The 14539-nt window shown below is 37.6% G+C and overlaps 1 protein-coding gene and 1 pseudogene across 1 annotated transcript; both read right to left on the reverse strand.

Annotated features, from left to right (window-relative positions):
* Positions 1 to 8380: 8380 nt before the first annotated feature.
* LOC141582757 (ribosomal protein uL30-like) lies at positions 8381 to 8951 on the reverse strand (annotated as a pseudogene).
* A 233-nt stretch (positions 8952 to 9184) lies between these two features.
* LOC141582759 (olfactory receptor 4F6-like) lies at positions 9185 to 10123 on the reverse strand. Its single transcript, XM_074391681.1, has one exon. The coding sequence runs from the start codon at positions 10121 to 10123 to the stop codon at positions 9185 to 9187; it is 939 nt and encodes a 312-aa protein (XP_074247782.1).
* Positions 10124 to 14539: the final 4416 nt, after the last annotated feature.

Consider the following 14539-nt stretch of genomic DNA (forward strand, 5'->3'; position numbering starts at 1 on the left):
GGAGGTTACTGTTTTTATTTTCTCAATAAAAGTCTTAAAATAAATCCTAATATTTTCCTTAGTTATCTCAGTCTCAAATTTGTGCTTTAAATTATTAACCACTTTTGTAAAAGTCTTGAAATGTAATCTCCAGGAGGCAGGGACCATGCCTTACATCATTTATTGAAACTATAATTATTGAAACTGTAATAGTATAATGGTTAATACATAATAGGTACTTATAATATTTTAATCAATATAAGCCAATTTTTAATTAAAGTATGACATTTATTTGTTATGATAAATATAAAATTTATGTTTTATATATAAATAAGCTTTTTGGTATTTAAAAATTGTCCTAAGTTTTAAATAATAATATTTTTCCAGAATTATAAATTAAGTGGATTAAATTCAGTTTAAGAATAAACAATAAAAATCTTAAAATAAAATGATACATCTGTAGTTTTAATTTCTTTTAATGTGGAAGTGGAATAAGACAACTTGCAGAATAAAAATTACAATTATCCTTGACTGCCTAGTCTATGCCATCATGTTATATGTATTACCTTGAATGCTTATAGTATTATCCTCAAATTGTGAATAAAAAAAAAGACTCAGAAATAGGAATTAAATGTTCTCAAGTTAGAACAGTCTTATTTTTCTTAAGGCATTTGGAGATCAAGCTAATTTCCAAGAGTGTTCAATTATCATTTGACACTGCTCAATGGAAGAAGAAATTTATTTCTTATAAAGTAAGTGAAAGAGTAACTCAATGAGAACACATGGACACAGGGAGGGGGGCATCACATACTGCGTTCAGTTGGGGGGGACTAGGAGAGGGACAGAAGGGGCTGGAGAGGGTGGGGAGGGATAACATGGGGAGAAATAGCAGATATAGGTGATGGGGAGAGGAAGGCAGCAAACCACCTTGCCATGTATGTACCTATGCAACAATCCTGCATGATCTGCACATGTACCCCAGAACCTAAAGTACAATTAAAAAAAGCATATAGAAAAAAAGAACATTTCTATTAAAATTGAAAACCAAAAAATTAATGTAAATAGCATAATTTGCAATCTAGTTTGATCAAGTAATATATATTGTAAACAAATGATACACCTTCTAAGTTCATGCCTGCACACTGATAGTAGTGAAGGACTAGCAGTCAACTATAATCTCCATTGCAGTTAGAGCCTCAATTTATACCCAAGTAGATATTCACTCACTGCATTTTCATCACTGTGTGTTTTAAGCAACTATTTTCTTACCAAGAATGTTGAATATCTTTATAACTCCATGTTTCCTTACAATGTAAATTTTAGAGTTAAGTACTATTTGTATTTTTTTTTAAGAAATTCTGAAAGAACGATATAAGAAAGAAAAATACAATTTATATTGTCTTTGTAATATAAGTTGTCATGACAAAATCCAAGTAGTAAATGCTCTCAACTCAAATATTTTAGACACTTTTTACCATGCTATCTGAGCTAATTATGCATACATTAATTCCTTCTGCTTTCCTTGAGAATCATCTTTACAGATACTAACTCATATTGTCATAGCCAGCCTTAATTTCAATTTAGTGAAAATGCTGTTTTCTACTCTGGTGGTAACACATCTTCCTTAGGAACAAATATCTGCAACCCAACAGGGATGAAAGCTGTGGAAATGGAAAGCAAAACTTTGGTGAGTAATTAGGTACAACAGTGAGAGAAGCTACTCCTACTGTCACATCTTCATTTCCAAATCTAGGGAATGAAGATTTTGCTCTACCATAAGAGCCATATAGGAGTCTTCAGTATGCACTATTCCACTATACTATTACACCTTCTGGTTATGGGTAATCATGTATTAGTTAAGACCAGTGAATCCTATGGTGATAAGCCCATTGCTCCATCTGTGTTGCTCTAAAATAAATTTACTGAGCAGCAATTTTGTACAGAATATCATTATGGTGAATATGGTCTTAATTAAATCCATACATGGTGATGCAACCTTAAGTATTATAGTTAGGAAGAATATGCATATCCAGAATACATGTTTATTCCAACGAGGCAAAAATTGTACGTATTCCACTATAGAAGGATTCCAGTTTTATACACCTCCCATCAAGGGGCTAACAGATTCTCCCAGAATACCATGTAATATTAGTGGCTCAGTATCCAAGAGGCTCATCAGCATCGATAGCCAGATAATGCTTATGAAGAATTCCATGTGATTTTGTAACATAACCTGAAACCCTGATCATGTGTTCTCTATATAGGGGCCCACTGAGTAAGCATTGGAATGGCTGAAAAAATAGGCTAACATGCAAAGGACTTGTAATTTATATACCTTATTAATAAAGCTTCCTCTCCAGTAGATGCCCTTTGGTAAGCATTCAAATGAGACATGTATTTGACAATCTGTGCTCAGTCTGAGACGTCTATCACCATTATTCTTCCCCTGGCTTCTTTGTCACCCATTTTTCAATTCTATTTGTTCTAAGCCAAGACCATCTAAGCAAACTATTATCAACTGTCCATGAATCCATATAGATTCATGCTGGCTTTCTAGCCAAACCAAGGTATCAACCAAATGCAGTGCCTTGATTTCTTCCCAGATATAGAATTTCTCCTTACCGATGTTCTGTAGAACCACAACCATAATACTAACTATATTAATACTTGAACATAAACACTTAATTGGAAGTGTAAAGCTGTGGATCTTCACTTCTAATTAATGTCAACATATTACGTAAAACCATCTGTAGCTTCAAGCCGAAGTTTTTTTCTGTCTACTGGTTATAAGGAAATCTCCATGTAGCCACAGGTGTGCATTGAGGGAGAGAAGGCAATTCAATAATGAGCAGTTGCTGAAGGTGCTGAGCTGTAAGCTAAGGCAACTCATGCACAGCCCTGGAACGGCTCAATTTGATTTCTTATATATCATTTTCACTTGATGATAGAATGCTATTCTTATTTCTCAATTTCCTGGTTTGAAGAGTATGACAGTATCTAGGTTAAAATGGGTAGCTTAAGTCACATACTCACTTGATGTCCAAGTCTACCAGAGACCAGTACAATAGTGACCTCTGGACCTCCAGAAACTTTACTGAGGTGGTTTATCACCAATCTGATTCAAATATGTCTAAGGCCTCCAAAAGAATACTTCCTTCTTCCTCATTATTATGTCCTGTAGGAACTACCATATCAATGTAATGAGTCAAAATATTTTGTGGAATGTAGGGATGAACATTATTGCAGAATATGTATTTATGACAAATGGTGAATTTTATGGTGTGTAACTTATATTTTAAGAATGATGCCATATTTGTTCTTAAACATATATATAAGCCTTTTAAATATTTTATTCATTAACTGTATAAATATGAGGATGTGCATCTTCAAGTTAAAAAATACAAGTATGTAAGTACAGTTGACCCTTGAACAATAGGGGTTTGAACCATACAGATTCATGTATACGTGAATTTTCTCCTGCCTCTGCCACCCCTGAGACAGTAAGACTGTTACCAGCAGTGAGTGTGCAACAATGTGCAGCAGTTTGGGTCCTTGCCTGCTCAGAGGAAATAATTCAGCTGAGGAGACAGAGGTGGGTTCAAGGCAGAGGTAAAAGCTTGTTAAAAAAAGCAAAGTACACTTGGGAAAAGCTCAAGCAGGCAACTTGAGAGATTAGGTGCCCCACTGAGTCTTTGGCTTGGAATTTTTTCCCTTAAGTTATTGAGGTACAGGTGGTGACATTATATTAGCAAGTTCTTTAGTGGTTACTTGTGAGATTTTGGTGCACCTGTCACCCAAGCACTATGCACAGCACCCATTTGTAGTCTTTTATCCCTTGCTCCCTGCTTCCTTCATCTCCCTAAGTCTCCAAAGTCCATTGTGTCATTCTATGCCTTTTTGTCCTCATAGCTTAGGTCCCACATATCAGTGAGAACATACAACGTTTGGTTTTCCATTCCTGAGTTACTTCACTTAGAATAGTAGTCTCCAATCTCATCTATACACCGACAGCAACTAAGTGGAAAATCAAATCAGGGAAGGAGAAGAAAAAAGTCAGAACCAAGTCAATGTATAAAATATGAAGCCACTGTTGTAAAAAAAGGTTGAGTTCTTGATATCTGCTTGGTTGCTGTTGGTTCCTGTATTTTTATAAGCTCTTCAACTTTAGTTAATACTCCAATAACGAAATAATTTAGAATTCTTAATTATTTAGTTATTGGAGTATTAGGTGAAGTTAGAGAGCTTATAAAAATGTTTAGAATAATTTTTTTTATCCCCCAGAGGTCATATTTTGATCAATTAGTATCTACTTTTATTGCACTGAAGTCAGAACATTTTACTTTATTAAAAATCTTGACTTGTGAAGAAATATATGGTATTTTCAGTTATGTGTACACTTAAAAAGCTATATTATCCATTAGGAAGTTAGAAAAATATATATCCATATACCCAAAATATTTACTGTGGTTTGATTTGGTTAACTGAATATTTTGAAGTTTCCTTATTACGTTGCCCACTTTACCTTAGATTGGACATAACTTATCAACACCTTTTAGTAGATCAGTCCTATTCTTTTCACAGTTTTACTTGGTTTAGTTTTGTGTTATTGACATGTCTGTCATAATATTGCCTCTACCATTTTTAATTAAAAAAATTGTTTTTATATCTTTGGTATACAATTTTATAACTTGTTTTTCAACTTGAGTGGCACTTAAAAAATAACATATTCCTGATGCCTCTTTCTTTTCTAATAAGAACACCAGTCATATTGGGTCAGGACCCTCCCCTCACAGTTTTGTTTTAATGTAATCTCCATTTCAAAATAAAAGCCTTATCTCCAAATAGGGTTATGTTTTGAAGTATGAGGGGTTGGCACTTCAATACATAATTTTGGAAAAGACACAATTCAGCACATAACACAATCCAGTACAACAGGTATGGCCACTTTTAATTTGATTGTTAAGTGCTCCCATATGCTTTTGGCTATTCCAGAATCTTAAACCTTCAGAGAGAACCGAGTTCCAAAGCAAAATTTCTGACTACTGTAACACTTATGTGCAGAGGACTGCCATCAATCTGCTTAATGCACATCTGATATGTAAAGATACATACAAAATGCAAATATCTGAATAAATTATAATATATTCTATAGTTACCTAAAAATTTTTCTACAAATTTGGTTCCAGTTAATTTGACCTAGTCCATCCAATATATGAAGCCACATGGATAAGCATGCACCTTTCTTGCAACTCCTGAAAAATTTAATGATACATGAAACAGTTGCTAGAGAATTTACTAGGAATTCGAAAATTAGGCTGATATTTTAGGTTGCCTCATAGTAATTTAAAAAAAATTCTATGATGAAAATTTCAAGATGTGCTGGGAATACTCCGAATCCTTCTGTGGTGACTGAGCAACCCTAAGCTTCTGGAAGAATTGGCAAAACCTAAGCTATCTGAAATAACAAGAATAAATTGTTGATTTTTAACCTGTAAATTCTCTTAGAATGTGGTTTCCCCAAAATGAGTTAGTTGCTTTGTGATGCTTGTTACTTACTGTATCAATTATATTTGAGATAATGAAGGTTAACGTGAAATGCTGAGCTGCAACTTTTAACTTTGGCTCTGCTGAGCTATAACTTTTAACTTTGGCTCTGCTGAGCTGCAACTTGTAACTTTGGCTCTGCAGAACTGTTCTGGTAAAAACAGAAACTATGTGAAAGGGCCTAACCACATAACTTGACAGCTGGAGAGAGATGACAGCATGAAATGGGCTTCCCTTTGCAGAGAGCCTATCAACAGCTGTGTAACTAAGAGGCTTATTACCCAGATTCCAGGAAAGGGAATGCAACCCTTAGAGAGAGCCTGTAAATGGACACATGAGGGGCATCTGTCTCTGTGGAGATAAGCATGTAAATGTCTTCCTTCTCCCACTGCTCCTCCAGGCCTGCATGGAAGCCCCCTTCCTCTTGAAGTTTTCGTGGTCAGGCTGGTTGTCCTGTGTCAGATCCTGTTCCCCCTGTAGCTGTGAGCCCAATATATTCTTGCTGATAATCCTAAGTTTATGTTTAACCTCTATTCTTGCTAAGGTGTTCGATTTCTATGCTGACACACAAAAAGTTATCTTTACATTTTTTCTGCTTTTATAATACCATGTTGTGATTTTTGTGCACCAGTTTTTGCAAATGTATTCTTTTTGTATAATTATCACTGAAACTTTGCATAACCTTGCTCCCCACCTCCCCTATTGAAAGAGCACAATAAAAAACTGAGGTTTTCAGGGGAATGTCAGACATCCATGGAGCAGCATTATGTGGTGTCTCCCCTGGTCCAGCCTTAAGGAAAGCTTTTTCCTTGTCTCTCTTTTTCACTGACCACTCAATCACTTTGAGAGATCTTAAACCCATGTTGATGTATTGGGACCTGGTCTCACCAATAAAGATGGGTAATCTTGTATAAAAAGATTTAAGATCCAATATGTTTAGCCTCAAAAGAAATATTTAACCCTAAAAGTGGAAGACATAATAGAATCATATTTGTTTTCCCATATGAAAGGAGGAGCCATCATAAAATATTTTATTATGCATAATTTCAGATTATAAAATGAGAAATGCAATATGAAAGCTATAGGGAAGCAAATTTCATCTCACTATAAGGATACAATTTCAATTTGAATAGGTAGTTTACAAAAGGCGTTGTATTACTCTATGTACTGGTCAGTTTCTTCCACCTGGAAGTTTAAAAAAATAGGCTGCTTAATGTTTGAACATACAGTGCTGTTTATTCCTGCATTGGATCCATTGCTGAACAAGATTATATCTGAGATCCCTCTCTTTAACATTTTTCAATCCTAGCCTAGTTCTACTTTCTTTGACTATTTCATCTAAATTCATAACTTTTTACCACCAGCACACTTTTAAAGGTCATGATTAAACTCAAGGTTGAGAAGACCATCTTTGATCTCTTAGTGACCAGATCCCAAAAAGGCATTCAAGGCACTACTGACGATTTAACAGTATATTTGTCCACTTGACTATTTTATGTGTATGTGAATATTTCACAATATTCTATAAAACAAATTAAATTTCTTATAAAATTTATGCAATTGAGTACATTTATTAATATAGGTAATAGTATAAAGGAAGAAAATGAAAAACTAGCAAACTTGAATCAACATAGAGTGTGAAACTGCTCTGTTTGCCAAGTAATAACTGTGATGGGAACCAATTGTTCCCTTAGATAAGAATACTTCCTAACATAATAACAGAAGAAAATATCAATATATATTAGTAGATCTGTAAATATGGCACTATGGAATAAAGTTCATAAGACTTCTCAAAATGTTCTATGGACTAGTTAAAATGTGCGCCACACAAGAGTATGACTGATATATATATATATATATATATATATATATATATATATATGAAATTTTTTGCATAGACAAGTGAACATTTTTGTGCCTTTCTTCCTATGTGTATTTCAAGTCTTTTTCACAACAAGTTCCCAGGAATCTCCAGATTCAATTATGTCCCTGGGCATGGTCAACTGCTGTAGGACTCTCAGGGAGCCTTGTATAAATGCTGGAGCTACTAATTTACCAATATTAAACCCTAGGATAGAAGACACAACAAAGTGGGACTCCTTCCTCCACGGAATGTGCTGAATTCAGATGAGGTGGCAGCCAATGTAGAGAACAATGTTTTCCTTGGAACTGGACTGTGATGAGAGGTACTTATCATAAGACATAAGCTACTGCCTTTTCTTTTTTCTTTTGAGACAGAGATCTACTACTGTTGCCCAGGCTAGAGTGCAATGGTACAATCTTGGATCACTACAACCTCTGCCTCTGACAAACCACCTGAAGAGCGTTTCCATACAGTGACCAGGATGAAGACATAGGAGGTAATCAACAAAAAGAAAGTGCCTGTGGAAATGAACCCACTATTGGCAGTGGGTTCAGAAACTCAAGTGACTCTGCTGCAGCCTTTCCAGTAGTTGGGATTACAGGCATGTGCCAGCACACCCAGCTAATTTTTTTTTAATTTTTAGTAGAGATGGGATTTCACCATGTTGGTCAGGCTGGTCTTGAACTCCCAACCTCAGGTAATCCGCCTGCCACAGCCTTCCAAAGCACTGGGATTACAGGTGTGAGCCACTGCACCTTGCCAGCTACTGGCTTTTCTTTGACCCCTCCCTTACAATTTTTGAAGATAAAGCACCAAATAATCTTCTCTGAAGATACTTGATAAAAATTCCCCAAAAAACAAAAACACATGTTTTTTTGGTAGCATGTGTTTTTTTTTTTCTTTCTATTTTTGGTAGCATGATGTGCCACTGAGAGGTGGAAAGGGTGCAAGAACCATGAGATCTCTTGGAAATGCTTCCCCAGAAAGTCAATTTCATGAATGAGGTCTTCCAAGCAAATGACACAAAACTTACCCAAGTGTTCCTCAATTACTGTGTTGTCTTTCAGAGGGATGGTCTTATTTTTGACCTTGGCTTGTCCATGTTTCAAAATGAGTTCCTGGACAAACTTCAGATCTGGAAATCCCTAGGTCACATACAGTTCCATTATATGTAGCATTTTTAGGTTCTGGGGGTGACTTTTACAAAGATACCACTAAAAATCTTCTTTAGGCAAAGTCTTGCAATGGTTCTCTGCATCAGTAAACTCATGCCATCAATCCTTTCAATGCATACAACAAAGGCCAAGGAATGTTTACCTGGCAATTCCAAGGTGTGAGGTTGCACTACTAGTCATCTTACATGCACCTTGTCACTTTTCTGCTGCCAAGAATCACGTAGGAATGATTCCAGTCACTTAAACCTGAGCCCTTTTCCATTCTTCCGCTCCTTCTTTGCCAAAAATGCCTGCTTTGCCTGGGTGCCTTTGAGGGCTTGATAAGCCTTCCTTTTTTTCAGAAGATTTTCTGGAACCAAAGGGATTTTTCTTTGCTCTTGCTCCACCATCTTTCTAGTACTACAGCTACTTGGTTTTCTATTTTTTAAAGTTATGAAACTATGCAAAATAGCCCATAGATAAGGAATTAAATATGTATTCACTAATCAGTTACTACCTTGAAATAACTTTCCAAGGTATCTGAGTTCATGATCCAAGACAACAAATTGTCTCAAGATAGCATAACTTAAAAAAAATGTGTTTACAATGGTGCTTATAGAAGATATCAGTTGTGCTCTTATGTTTAGGAGATATTCCTCAGACTCAGGAGCTGACTACTCAGTCTCTTCATTGCCATCTTTATGTCATTGTTTCTCAGTGTGTAAATGGCAGGATTCAGGATGGGTGTAATCATAAAGTCCAAAATAGCCAGAAATTTATCCACTGACACTGAGGGAAATGGCCATATATAAACAAAGATGCATGGTCCAAAGAACAAAACCACCACGGTGATGTGAGCTGAAAGAGTAGAGAGGGCTTTCGACAAACTGCCTGAAGAGCGTTTCCGTACAGTGACCAGGATGAAGACATAGGAGGTAATCAATAAAAAGAAAGTGCTTGTGGAAATGAACCCACTATTGGCAGTAACCACAAAGTCCATTCTGTAGCTGTCTATGCAGGCAAGTTTGATAAACCAAGGAAGGTCACAGTAAAAGCTATCTACTTCATTAAGACTGCAGAAAGGTAAATGGACAACAAAAGCCAACTGGGATACTGAGTGAATGAGACCAACAACCCAAGCACCAGACAGAAGCAGAATGCACATCTGTGAGTTCATGATGGTCAGGTAGCGAAGGGGCTTGCATATGGCCACATATCTGTCAAAAGCCATAGCTATGAGTAGCACCATCTCAGATCCACCCAGGACATGAAGGACAAATATCTGGATGATACACCCCTGGAATGATATGGTATTGTGCCCAGAGTACAGGTCAGAAATCATCTTAGGAACTGTTAAGGTAGAAAAACAAAAATCCATAAATGAAAGGTTGGCTAAAAAGAAGTACATGGGGGAATGTAAATGAGGGTCAAAGCTTACTATAAACACAACAAAGAGGTTCCCTACAACAATTGCTGCATAAAATACTGTAGAGACAGCAAGGAGGAAATGCTTCATTGGTGTCAATGTAGAAAGTCCCAGCAACACAAATTCAGATACCTCAGTGTAATTTACTTCATTCATTGACTTCATCTTTTACTACCTAAAGAATTGAATACAAAATGACAAAAAGGAGTTTATCAGAAATAAATATTTGTAAAATGTTTAAGCTGTTTTAAATTCAGTAGTAAAGAAAAAGAAATCTCATAACTACAAAGTGTTGAAAAATTCATGAATTTTCTGTGACATGAGTATCTGGGTGAGAGAAAAAAAGAAAAAAAATAAAAAAGAAAAGAAAAATTCATGCATTCATTTATCCACTCAACTAATGTTTCTAATGAGCATCTAGTATATGCCAGGAACTATGCCAACTTCTGAGGTCAAACAATGATTCTAACTTCAGATGGAACAAGACTTTAAATAGCCATAACTATAGACATACTCTGATAATTGATTTTAAGAAAAACCATAGGCAGTCTGCCATTGCTGAGGCAGCCCGCCATGGCTGAGGCAACCTGCCACTAGAGAGAGAGTCCGCCATAACAGAGGCAGGCCACCATTGCTGAGGCAGTTCTAACTACACCCATATAAACAGGACTGCAGGGAAGATCACACGGCAGCTGGGCGGAGCCCACAGCAGCTCAGCAAAGCCTCTTCAGGCAGACAGTGACTAGGCTGCCTCCTCGCTGGGCAGGGCAGCCCTGAAAGGAAAAAAAAAAAAAAAAAAAAAAAAAAAAAAAAAAAAAAAAAAAAGAAGGCAGCAGTACACTGGAAACTCATAAATAAAGCCCTAACTCCCTGGGACAGAGCACCTGGGTGGGCGGGGGGAAAGGGAGTTTAAGAGTTCTGCTGCAGCAGACCTAAACATACCTGCCCAGCAACTCTGAATGAACAAAGAGCTCACAGCTCAGGACTTGAGCTCCAATAAAGGACAGACTGTCTCCTCAAGCAGCTCCCTGACCCCTGTATATCCAAAGAGTCACCTCATAAAGGAGAGAATAGACTGACATTTGGGGGGCATCCTTCTGGGACAAAGATAGCAGAAGAGGAAACTGGTAGCAACCCTTACCTTTCTGCAGCTGCTGCAGGTGATCCCCAGGCAAGCAGGGCCTGGAGAGGACCTCAGCAGTCCTACAGCAGAGGGGCCAGACTGTTAGAAGAAAAGCTAAGAAAAAGAAGTAACTTCAGCATCCACAAACTGGAAGTTCACTCAGAGACCCAATCTGAAAGTGAGTAACTACAAAGACAACAGGTGGATAAACCCACAAACATGGGAAGAAACCAGAGCAAAAAGGATGACAACTCCTGAAACCAGAAGACTTCTCCTCCTAAAAGGGATCACAACTCCTCACCAGCAAGGGAACAAAGCTGGATGGAGAAGAAGTGAGATGAAATGATAGAATCAGACTTCAGAAGGTGGGTAATAAGAAACTAGAGTGAGGTAAAAGAACATGTTCTAACCCAATGCGAAGAAACTAAAAACCTTGAAAAAAGATTTGACAAAATGCTAACGAGAATGGACAACATAGAGAGGAATATAAGTGAATTGATGGAGCTGAAAAACACAACACGAGAACTTCGCGAAGCATGCACAAGTATCAACAGTCGAATTGACCAAGCAGAAGAAAGGATATCAGAGGTTGAAGATCAACTCAATGAAATAAAATGAGAAGGCAGGAATAGAGAAAGAAGGGTAAAAAGGAATGAACAGAGTCTCCAAGAAATGTGGGACTATGTGAAAAAACCTAATCTACGTTTGATAGGTGTACCTGAATGTGACGAAGAGAATGAATCCAAGCTGGAAAATACTGTTCAGGATATTATCCAGGAAAACTTCCCCAACCTAGCAAGGCAGGCCAATATTCAAGTCCAGGAAATACAGAGAACGTCACAAAGATATTCCTCAAGAAGAGCAACCCCAAAGCACATAGTCATCAGATTCACCAGGGTTGAAATGAAGGAAAATATGCTAAGAGCAGCCAGAGAGAAAGGATGGGTTACCCACAAAGAGAAGCCCATCAGACTCACAGCAGATCTCTCAGCAGAAACCCTACAAGCCAGAAGAGAGTAGGGGCCAATATTCAACATTCTTAAAGAAACTTTCGCCGGGTGCGGTGGCTCACGCCTGTAATCCCAGCACTTTGGGAGGCAGAGGCGGGTGAATCACAAGGTCAGGAGTTCGAGACCAGCCTGGCCAAAATGTTGAAACCCCGTCTCTACTAAAAATACAAAAATTAGCTGGACGCGGTGGCATGTGCCTGTAATCCCAGCTACTCAGGAGGCTGAGGCAGGAGAATTACTTGAACCTGGGAGGTGGAGGTTGCAGTGAGCAGACATCGCGCCATTGCATTCCAGCCTGGGTGACAGAGTGAGACTCTGTCTCAAAAAAAAAAAAAAAAAAAAAAAAAAAAAAAAAAAAAAAAATCTTTCAACCCAGAATCTCCTATCCAGCCAAACTAAGCTTCATAAGTGAAGGAAAAATAAAATCCTTTGCGAACAAGTAAGTACTCAGAGATTTCATCACCACCAGACCTGCTTTACAAGAACTCCTGAAAGAGGCTCTACACATATAAAGGAACAACCAGCCACTCCAAAAACATACCAAATGGTAAAGAGCATCAACACAATCAAGAATCTGCATCAACTAATGAGCAAAACAGCCAGCTAGCATCAAAATGGCAGTATCAAATTCACACATAACAATATTATCCCTAAATGTAAATGGACTAAATGCCCCAATAAAAAGACACAGACTGGCAAATTGGATAAAAAGCCAAAACCCATCAGTGTGCTGTATCCAGGAAACCCATTTCTCATGCAAGGATACACAAAGGCTCAAAATAAAGGGATAGAGGAAGATTTATCAAGCAAATGGAGAGGAAAAAAAAAAAAGCACGAGTTGCAATTCTCATCTCTGATAAAATAGACTTTAAAGCAACAAGGATCAAAAGAGACAAAGAAGGGCAGTACATAATGGTAAAAGGATCAATGCAACAAGAAGAGCTAAAGATCCTAAATATATACGCACCCAATACAGGAGCACCCAGATACATAAGGCAAGTTCCTTTTTTTTTTTTTTTTTCTTGAGATGGAGTTTCGCTCTTGTTACCCAGGCTGGAGTGCAATGGCACGATCTCGGCTCACCGCAACCTCCGCCTCCTGGGTTCAGGCAATTCTCCTGCCTCAGCCTCCTGAGTAGCTGGAATTACAGGCACGCGCCACCATGCCCAGCTAATTTTTTGTATTTTTAGTAGAGACGGGGTTTCACCATGTTGACCAGGATGGTCTCGATCTCTTGACCTCGTGATCCACCCGCCTCGACCTCCCAAAGTGCTGGGATTACAGGTGTGAGCCACTGCACCAGGCCAAGGCAAGTTCTTAATAACTTACAAAGTGACTTAGATTCCCACACAAAATAATAGTGGGAGACTTTAACACCCCATTGTCAATATTAGACAGATCAACCAGACAGAAAATTTACAAGGATATCCAGGACCGGAACTCAGACTGGAACAAGCAAACCTAATAGACATTTACAGAACTCTCCACCCCAAATCCACAGAATATACATTTTTCTCAGAAGCACATCACACCTACTCTAAAATTGACCACATAATTGGAAATAAATCACTCCTCAGCAAATGCAAAAGAACGGAAATCATAACAAACAGTCTCTCAGACCACAGTGCAATTGAGTTAGAATTCAGAATGCAGAAACTAACTCAGAACTGCACAGCCTCATGGAAACTGAAGAACTGGCTCTTGAATGTTGACTGTATAAACAACGAAATGAAGGCAGAAATAAAGATGTACTTTGAAACCAACGAGAACGAAGACACAACATACCAAAATCTCTGGGACATATTTAAAGCAGTCTCTAGAGGAAAATATATAGCAATAAGTGCCCAAGTGAGAATCAAGGAGAGATCAAAAATTGACACCCTAGCATCAAAATAGAAAGAGCTAGAGGAGCAAGATCAAAAAACTCAAAACCTAGCAGAAGATAAGAAATAACTAAGATCAGAGCAGAACTGAAGGAGATAGAGACACAAAAAAACCCTTCAAAAAATCTATAAATCCAGGAGTTGGTTTTTCAAAAAGAACAATGAAATAGACCACTAGCCAGATTAATAAAAAAGAAAAGAGAGAATAACCAAATTGATGCAATAAAAAACGATAAAGGGGATATCCCCACAGATTTCACAGAAATTCAAACCATCATCAGAGATTATTACAAACAACTCTATGCACATAAACTAGTAAACCTGGAAGAAATGGATAAATTTCTAGACACTTGCATCCTCCCAAGCCTAAATCAGGAAGAAGTGGAAACCTTGAATAGACCAATAACAGGGTCTGAAGTTGAGGCAGCAATTAAGAGCCTACCACCCAAAAAAAGCCCAGGTCCAGATGGGTTCACAGCCAAATTCTACCAGACATACAAAGAGGAGCTGGTACTATTCCTTCTGAAACTATTCCAAATAATCCAAAAAGAGGGAA

This window comes from Saimiri boliviensis, chromosome 2 (genome assembly GCF_048565385.1).
Source record: "Saimiri boliviensis isolate mSaiBol1 chromosome 2, mSaiBol1.pri, whole genome shotgun sequence".
Taxonomy (NCBI): Eukaryota; Metazoa; Chordata; class Mammalia; order Primates; family Cebidae; genus Saimiri; species Saimiri boliviensis.